Below are 9656 nucleotides of genomic sequence, written 5' to 3' on the forward strand. Positions count from 1 at the left end.
TATCCTACATATCTTGAAACCTGGAACCTATATGTTTCTATTGATCAGGTTCTCAAGTTCCAGGATAGAACCTGAAACTATGCTCACCCCCATAATACTCGCTGATCAATTGGGGGCCGCTTGGAATAAAGCCGTCCATTGTGGGGGTTATTGAAAACAAATATCAAGAATTGGGGCACTTTGAAATTTTAACCTTAATTTGGGGGCCGCTTTTGAGATTTTTTCCAAAGTCAATAAATGATCATTATTCGATAGAACAATCTTATTATTCTGGAAATTTGCTGTTAAGCCCTTTTAGTGGAATTCGAAAAAAAAAAAATGAAGCTATGATTAGTTTATCATTTTCGAAGTTCTCGATCGGTTCTCTCGCTTTGTTCCCGATTCCGATTCGCCTTGTCTCCGATCACTTTCCCAGAAAAAGAAAAATGCTGCCCCTTCAAAAGCTCGCGAGCCTCTCCGCTCCTCCTCCGCCGAGAACCGAAGCCCGCGGCACGACCCCAGCCCCCCCTCCGCCGCCGCCGCCGCGCTGCTGCTTCGGCGCTCCGGGAGCGATCTCCGCCGCCGCCGATCGCAGCCGGAGCTTGGCCGCGAAGGCGAATCGGGAGCTGAGCCTGAGCTCCGGGATGGCGACGAGGTTCGAGCACAGCAATGGGGTGCGGAAAGGGGCCGAGGCAGGTGAGTTTTAGTGGTGGCTTTTGGTTTCGGGTTATGGGTGGGGAGTCAACGAGTCGCGAGTCAGCCGCCGTGTTGGCACGGCGGCGGCGGCGATGGGGTTAGGCGGCTGGAGTTTCCTCCGCCCCGGACCCGGATCCGCTTGGGTCGGGTGATTCACGGATCGGGTCCGGATAAGTAAATACCCGGTTTCGGACATTCAAATATTTTTTCTTTCCATTGCTTTTTATTGATTTTATCCTTCTTCTTTTTTGGTCGGAGTTATTGATTTTGTCCTTTTGGAAAATTGATTTTGCAGTCTGCACCTCGCAAAAAATTGGCTATTGTAATTTTTTTTTAAAATATATATAGAAATATGAATTGAAACGAGTTAAATTTGATCAAACAAAAGGAATTCCCCTTTCCAAATAACTAGAATTGGACCCGATTCAAAGGATGTTAACTTATAAATGGAATATTTTGTTTTTATGAAATGTCGTTTTCTTTGGAAGCATTCGTTCCTAGAGTCCTAAATTCTCACGTCTACGCAAACCACTCGAAGCAAACCAAGCCAAGTCCTAAGCAAAATGTTTAGGGTTAATACCACGAAAAATCCTAAACTGGTATATCTGTGATAATTTTATTCTAAACAAATTTTTTGACCACCGAAAACCTCAAACTGGTACACCTGTGATAATTTTATCCTGCGTTAGTTTCCGTTAAATTTTACTGTTAAATTGCTTTGTTAAATGACAACCGATAGTTGACGGATATGCCAGTTTTGGATTTTACCCTCCATTTATCACAGGTGTACTAGTTTGTGATTTTTTTTTTTGCATTAATCCAATTTAACCGAAATTAATGAAGGGTAAATTTGTCACAAATGTACCAGTTTGGAGTTTTTTGTGGTCAAAAAATTAGTTCGTAGTAAAATTGTCACAGGTGTATCAGTTTGGGATTTTTCGTGGTAAAAAAATTAGTTTGGGGTAAATCTGTCACAAGTGTAGATGTACTAATTTGAAATTTTTCGTGGTATTAACCCAATATTTTAAATGAGATTGCAAGAAAAGGCAATTTGATCTTTTATTGATCTTTGAAATTTTCCCCGTATAAATATTGACTAAAGGAGAAGCAAAAACGAAAACCATCTCTCTTATCGCTTAAAAAAATAAACGAACGAACGATATTTTTCGTCCTTGAAAATGTTCAGATATAAATTACTGTCGATAATAAAAATATTTTTCATCGATTAATTATTTTGAGCGATACAAGTAATTAGTTTTAATTCGATAAAAAAGAAGTAATTAGTTTTTTAAAAAATATTTTTTCCAAATTATCTCTTTGTTTTTTACACGAAATGAATGAACTGGGGGGCAATTTTATGTCTCGTCGTTGTGACTTTTTGGACGGCACGAAAGTTGGGCATGTCGGCCATTGATGTTCTTCGGGGTGATGAATTTTCTGGCGAACTTTTTCTTAGTTTTTAGTCTTTGTCGAGCAACATAGTCCCGTCATTCGACGACAGAGCAACACCCTCTCTCTCTCTCTCTCGCTCTCTCTGCGTGTCGCTGACAACCTAATTTCTCTTCCGGCTGCTTCTCCGTGTCTACTTCGAACCAGTGCGAGCTCAACACATGGATTCCGAAGGCTCTCAGGACCCTCGTCTCGCCAAGATCGCCTCTTCCATCCGCGTCATCCCAGATTTCCCCAAGCCAGGTTACACTCTTAATGTGCAAAAGACTTTTTAGATTCCGTGACGGGCCGCGTTTTGTTGCAAATGGGTGGTCTTTGATCTCCCCCTTTATTGGGTTCTTGGTTTGGTTTGACGTTGGCCCTTTTCTTTTCTTTTCTTTTTTTGGGTTCATGCTGTTGTGGTTGATGTCTCGAGAAGGCCACTTGCCTTTTCGCCTGGAAAAAATGGTGAATTTGAGCGAATGCATTTGAGGGTGTCTGAGCATATACATAGTTGCGATAATCGGGTTCCTTTCTGGCAGGGATTATGTTTCAGGACATAACGACTTTGCTTCTTAATACTGAGGCGTTTAAGGACACTGTTGATCTGTGTGTTGAGAGGTACAGAGAGAAGAACATCTCCGTTGTTGCAGGTAATTCTGGTTATGTTTGTACTCTTTTGCCATTGGTCTCTTTCTAGTCAAGACTCAAATGTATACAACTGCTAAGCAGCTAAAGAGAGGGCGACGAATCTATGTTGGTTTCACATGTTAAGTATGTAAAGGACGGCCTCAGGGTTCATCTTCTGCTACAGATACACATCGTACTGCCTGCGACGCTGTGACATTTCACTTCTCCGTCTAGTAAAACATTTTCAATAATATCCAGAGGATCGCTGTATACCGGTCTAGGGGCTTTTGGACAGTCAGAATTGCCATCTATGAGAAAATTTATGCTCAGTTGCCTCATCTTAACATATAACTAAAGATCGGTTCAGTTGCTGTGCAAAGTCAATAGTAGCCTCAGTCATAAAAATCCGTTAGTGTATTGTCCAGTGAGCACATCCAATAGCAACATTGAATGGAAATTCTTTAAGGGATCTACTGATTTACCATTTTGCATCTCAAATTTATATGTACTTATGTGCTCAAACTTTCGACTAGCTTTTGCCAATTCACGCATTGGCATCTAGATAGACTGTAGAAATATTAAAGTAGAACCCAGAAACAGATTTATGATAATTTTGAGTTATTTGTACTATTGTGAGATGATCACAGCATTGCTTGATGAGGCGATAATATGAATGAGATTCTTGTCTTTTTCTTGTGTTACCAATTCTTCAATAGCTGCTATCACTTCTTGATTGAAAGTAGAAGAAGGGCATGTACTCATTGGCGGAATTGCTAGTTAATAGAAAGATGCATGAGAAAGTTGTCAATTTAACTCTTTGCCTCTACCGAAGCTGGAGTGCATCAAAAGAAGGCTTCTCCTTTGGCCAATAAAATGGGCTATGTCCATTAATGCTTGTACCTTCGAGTTTCTTTATGTTCCATAAAAGCTAAAATTAAAGGAAAAGGAGGATGCAGCACTCTACATTTGTGGGCTAATCATGGAGATTAGGTGATGTTTATCCAAAAAAAAACGATACGGAGATTAGTTAGTTGCATAAGCATAAATCGGATCCATGCGTCTCTATATTTGTGTGGAGTAAGAAATTAATGGAAGGTGGACCAGCTGAATAAATCTGGTATTTTTCTGATAGCTTAAAACTTTCAGAGTGGTTGGCCATGCGCTCTTTAACATTTTTCGGAGTGGTTGGCTATGCGCTCTTTAACATTTTTCCAGAAGCAGATCAGCTTGAATATTCACTTCCTTGCGCTCCTGGAGTATAATTTCCTTGTTTCAATGTCATGGATTTAACTGTTCTCTCACTTGTGCCAAGGATGGTTTACATGTCTTGAGCTTTCTCAAATTCCATCAGTCATGTTAAAGTTGTATTAAGATTTAACACAAATTGAGTTGTTGTAGAATAGTTTAGGATTTAGAGTAATTAACTACTATGTGCTGGTTAATGATGTCTACAGATAATATGCTCGTATTTTTATTATATAATGAATGACATGCTGCAGGTATTGAAGCAAGAGGATTTATTTTTGGCCCTCCCATTGCATTGGCTATTGGTGCAAAATTTGTCCCAATGAGAAAACCCAACAAATTACCTGGTACATTTCGTCAACTGAACTGCTTTCACAGATGAATGGCATATGCTGCCAGTAGTTGGTAGTTGACAATTGCTCTTTATTTGATGGAGGAACATCGCTCATGATTGGCCAACTTACAGCATAGTCATCTTCCATGGAACGTTTTCAGTTTATCAAGAAGATTGTGAGATTATTTAGTCTCTCATTATGGATTCAGTAATTAGAGAACTGTTAAATGCAAATATGAATTTCGTTGCTATGAGAACTGCATGTATCAGTGAATCGTTTGACCTGATGACTGGTGAGTGGTACGGATATCTTCTACATTAATATTCTCTAGTTGTTGCCAGTTTTTCTATTGAAAACATAATATCAGTTTCATGTAGGGCAGTGTACAACGACTGTTATAGAAGCTGCTTCTTCCGGTGAAGAAGGGAAACCAATCATATAGTTACACGTAGATGGCTCAATGCTGTATATGAGGCTTTTCTCCTTATGATATTAAAATCCTCATTGCCCTTGTAAGCTTCAAGTGTCATTGTGATGCACGTTAAACTGTCCCTTGAAGCTACTTGATGCATATGCCTCAACAATGCTGGCATCATAGTTCGTCTGCTGCCTTGTTGCCTTCTGCTAGGATAATGTTTAGTCATACTGCAACATAAAGATGTACCTATCTGGGACCATTACATTGTGTACTACTGCATACTGTCTTTTATGTCTAACATTGATCCCATTGTTTGTTCCTTTTGGAATTTATCATCAAATGGGGGATTCCCTTATGGTACCTTGCTTTTGATAACTTACAGGGGAAGTCATCTCAGAGGAGTATTCGTTGGAATATGGAACAGACACAATGGAGATGCATGTAGGAGCTGTGCAACCAGGGGACCGTGCCTTGATAGTAGATGACCTTATAGCCACGGGTGGAACATTGTGTGCAGCAATCAAGCTTCTTGGTATTATACTTTGGTTTTATTCTTCTTTAATCTACATGGAGATGATATTTGCTGGAACTTTGTTATCTTTGTCCGATTTAGTCAAATAGAAAGTGGGTCTTTACTCCAATTATTGTATCACTTGCATGAGAAGTGGTACATTTTTTATTGGCCAGCCAATCAGTATGAAGTCTGATGTGTGCCCTGCAAAGGAGTTTGAAGGAATGTAAGAGGGGCTTAATAATAGCATTCACTTAAAAGAATGAACTGATCTCTGCACCAGTATATGTTCATTGTTTTTTCTGTTGATCTTGGCTCTTGGGTGACTATCTAGCGCATGCTCTCGCATGCACATGAACACATGCACACTATTTTCTGCACTATTACCCTCTTGAATATCTAGTCTTGGAGCGGAGAATAGAAGTGGCTTACTTTTTCTTGTATCTTTACGTATCCTTCTGCACATTTGCAACTGTTTCCTCTCTTCAGAGAGTCTGTGCACTCATCCTGGGAGGTTTTCTTGCAGAGCGTGTTGGGGCGACCGTGGTTGAATGTGCATGCATCATTGAATTACCGGAGCTAAAGGTATGCACAATCCCTGGCAGAATGTCTTAAAAAAATGCCAATCATTCTTAGCTTAGTGCAATGGAGCTCATTGCTGCAACTGAATGAAGAGAGATTGTGGATTAGAAGTTTAGGTCCTGAGAAGAAAGGTATCTCAGAGAGAGTCGAACAATCTTTCATCTCTATGTTTTGGAGTTTGGCGAACTATATTAGATTTGTCGTAATAGGGTGCAGTTTCGTTTGTACACATAATAGAAGGATACAGTTAGTAGGTTATTGGGTAAAAAAAAAATAGAAAGATACTGTTGATCAATATCTAATAATTGATGATATCAAGAAGTTTGCAAGAACATTTAGGCCTTTGAAATAGGAAAGAAGTACTGCAACCAACAAAGACGTTGTGGTTTGAGAACTTATCAATCTATGGAGGAGGTTTTTCCTGTCCTTTCGAGCATTCTGTATCTTCAGGGAAAAGAAGCCGCTTAGAAATATATTCCTTAAGCTTGATGTATTGATAGGTCATATATCTAAGTAAATTACCCAAACAAAATGTTCCTCTTTGGCTGTATGCTTTTCTAATTATGGAAAAAACAACCAAGGAAATAATGTCAGGGGCAAAGATGAAGGACCAAAAGAGTATCCGTGAGTCACAAGTAAGTGAACACTAAGGAATTGCTGGAAAGTCGCATGTGTGCTTCATGGCAAAGATGAGAGCAATAGTGAATAAATGTACTCATCTCATAGGGATTGTTTTCTGTCCAAATGTGGATAGAACCAATTTCTCGGAAGATAACATTAATTCCTTGTGACTTCTACATATTTTGCCTGTTCTCCATACACTAAGCATTGTTTTTAGAATACTTTCTGATTTATCATAGCCCAATCTTTGTCAAATGAAGAACTAGTTTTCCAAAAAAAATAAAAACACCTGCAATCTAATTTTGAACCTCACTTTAGATGATTCATAACACATGACTAGGGTCAAAGTTTCTTGTTCCTATTATTTTTCATTTTATTTTTCTTCTATTTTTGCTTCAGGGTCGAGATCGGTTGGGTGACAAGCCACTATTTGTTCTGGTAAAGTCGGATATTTAGAACGTGATGGCAGTGAAGCACCAACTTATATTCAGATCAGCGAACCATTCCCTTGAGCTGGAGATTATTAAAGATCGCTAGATCCAGTGGATGTTTCGCCAGTAATAAAAATTTTATTCTACCTTTCGGCGAGGAGGTATGATTTGGCTAGTTTTCTTTTCTTTTCTGTTCTTGCGATTGTTGTTTCCCGCTTGCTTTCTCCCATGAGAACTTGTGGGGAGCTCAAGGTTGGAGGAACCTGGGACATGCACAAGAGTCCCGAGGAAGATGACCATAATTCATGTCTGATTATGTTGTGTAAACTCGCCTTTCGATTTAAACAGCTCTGCTCTGCTTGTGATTGAATTATCATGTGGACATGAAGATGCGAGCTTCTTCCTTTTATATGACTGTTTAAATGATATTTAATTTGATCATGATCTCATCTTTCTGCTAAGATGAGAACAATTCATCATATTTTGCATGTTGTATTACACAGCTAGCAAATCGGTGAACCAGCCGAATGTTGTGAGATTGCAATTTGTCTGCGTCCTCTCGAAATGCCCGATTTACTGCGTGTCTTAAACTTTACGTAGAGTGGCAGTTTATTGTACTAAAAACTTTTAGAACTTCTCATCGAGCTGCCGGCTTGAATGCTTAGATGTAGCGGAAAACGGAAACGATTCACTGTTTTCATCTTTTCATGACTGCTGCCAATGCGCGACGAAAGTTGATAAAGAGAAAATAGTGTGAGCAAATTGAATGATTGATTAATGCTATAATTTGATAGTTCAAGATGATAAACCCTCGGTGCAGTTCTCAAATGTTGCCATGAAACGTAGTCTCCCTATTCTCTTAAAGAATTAGAGATCATCTAAACCGTCTTCTGTGTTTGATTATTCCATTTGATGTTGCTAGGAAAGGAACTTCCAATTTTTGGATGCATTAAAAGTAAACCTGTCATTCGGGTGGATTGGGTTGGGATTGGATTAGATCCAATCCAAATTGATCTATTTAACCTATATTGATCCGTATTTATACTATGCAATTTTAGCATTCCGTAGCCGACCCAATTTTAATATAACCTATGTTCATTTGACGATGAACCTTGCGAAGTCCCAATGGACACATCTTTTGGTCCAAACCTTCCGAATTACTAATGGCCAAAATTTTTGGTCAAAACCTTTCGAATTCCCAATAGACAACTTATGATCTGAATCTTGCAAATTACTAATGGACATAATGACCCAAACTTTTGGTCCCCCGCCCCCCCCTAGATTAGTCTCATTGCTTATTTTTTTCGAGTCCCCAAACTTATATTTTATTTTTCCATTTTCCTTTCAATTAACATGAATTACATATGGGTATAACCTAGACCCATTAAAACCCATATCTGATTAGGTTTTGATAATCTAACTTCATAACAACCCATTCTTTAATTTCTTAACTAATCCATATACGACATGATTCACTAAATATAAGTTAAAAAGTGGGTTTTTGATCCATTTCGACACCTTCAATTTAAACGTCAATTTCATATATGTCTTACAAAATAAAAGGTCATTTTTCACCCGAAACTTATGATAAAAGTGGGCGGCTATGGTATGGAGACAAAGTCTCTACCTTGACACGATCAAGAATATCGTGGGACATGAGTCATGAGTTTTTTAAAGCGTTATTATATGATGCCTTTATCACTAATCGATGACTATGTTGATCTGACTTTCACTTAGCCCTAGGGTCTTTATCAACTAATTATTCTAGACTTAGTCAAATTCCCATTCCCAATACCAACTCAAGATTCAAAAATTATAATTTCACTTCACAGCCAATGGGGAAAGACAAACAGTAGGGTGTGGCTAACATGATTTTGCCTCAATAATATATGCATCATTGACATCTATAGAATATAAGGCGAAGGGTTTTTTAAATTTTAAATTTGACATTAATTCTCTCTTATTTTTAATTTGCAATCATGTATTCTTTAAGAAATTTATATTAGGAAGTTCACGAGGCATTTCTAACTTCATTTATGTGTTGCGTCTCAATCGCTCGCTTGAGGTCACATAACTTTGGATGGATGTTACGATTTCGCCACTGATTTTCTGGAATATAAATTCGGTTATGTCTGGTGTGATCTAACATAAAGATGGACTCGATTTATCAATCTTGATGATAAAATATTCTCGATGATTATATAAGCTCCAAGGTATTTTGTCATTTAGATTAGTCATCAAGACGAACTTAAAATGATGCAGCATCGTTTGCTCCAAAGAGAATAAAACCATGTTTCCGAACTCATATTTCCTATTTAAAACTCGAGAAATCTCAAGGTGTTTCCGAAGCATGACGACTTCATCCACCGACATGTTCGTGACGGTGGGCATTGCCCGGTGCTATAGGTATCTTTACTTTCTTAAAGAAATTTGTAAGGTGATTCGAATGTAGAGCTTGGTGTGAATGGGAAATAACCGAAGTTCCAATATATGTCTTTCTTTTCATCTTATTTTATTTTATTATGTTTGACGCCCAAAGTTGCTATATAATACGGATATATGTTTTTATTTCTTTCTATCTTTTTGGGAGATCAAACACATGCTCTATTTAATAATAATTGAGGGCCAACTTGTCGAATCACATCCCCATAAATATATATATATATATACATGTTCAAATGTGCGACATTCAGCTATGACCTAATAAATTTTGGTAGGCGCGACTGAATTTATCTATCCTTAGGTAGATGCAAATGACTTAGTTATAAACTCCTCGATTT

General features: G+C 38.3%; 1 protein-coding gene across 2 annotated transcripts; it reads left to right on the forward strand.

Moving 5' to 3' along the window:
- The first annotated feature begins 290 nt into the window (after positions 1–290).
- Positions 291–7357, forward strand: LOC115685643 (adenine phosphoribosyltransferase 1-like). Of its 2 annotated transcripts, XM_030610726.2 has the most exons (7): positions 299–675; positions 2272–2367; positions 2646–2756; positions 4233–4325; positions 5114–5263; positions 5769–5827; positions 6845–7357. In XM_030610726.2, the coding sequence occupies exons 1-7, from the start codon at positions 327–329 to the stop codon at positions 6899–6901; spliced, it is 915 nt and encodes a 304-aa protein (XP_030466586.2). In that variant the 5' UTR covers positions 299–326; the 3' UTR covers positions 6902–7357. The 2 variants fall into 2 exon arrangements, with proteins under 2 accessions (XP_056167352.1, XP_030466586.2); XM_056311377.1 differs by lacking the exon at positions 4233–4325 and having other exon boundaries at positions 291–675.
- Positions 7358–9656: the final 2299 nt, after the last annotated feature.

Source organism: Syzygium oleosum, unplaced genomic scaffold (assembly GCF_021117445.2).
Source record: "Syzygium oleosum isolate NSW1041296 unplaced genomic scaffold, Sole_v2.1 Sole_v2.05, whole genome shotgun sequence".
NCBI classification, from domain to species: Eukaryota; Viridiplantae; Streptophyta; class Magnoliopsida; order Myrtales; family Myrtaceae; genus Syzygium; species Syzygium oleosum.

What these genes read in the sequence shown, in the direction of transcription:
- LOC115685643 (XM_030610726.2), top strand. Translation starts at nt 327, where the DNA reads ATGATTAGTTTATCATTTTCGAAGTTCTCGATCGGTTCTCTCGCTTTG. An exon ending in CCCAGATTTCCCCAAGCCAG is followed by an intron (nt 2,368 to 2,645) that starts GTTACACTCTTA and finishes CCTTTCTGGCAG; the next exon opens with GGATTATGTTTCAGGACATA. An exon ending in GAACATCTCCGTTGTTGCAG is followed by an intron (nt 2,757 to 4,232) that starts GTAATTCTGGTT and finishes GACATGCTGCAG; the next exon opens with GTATTGAAGCAAGAGGATTT.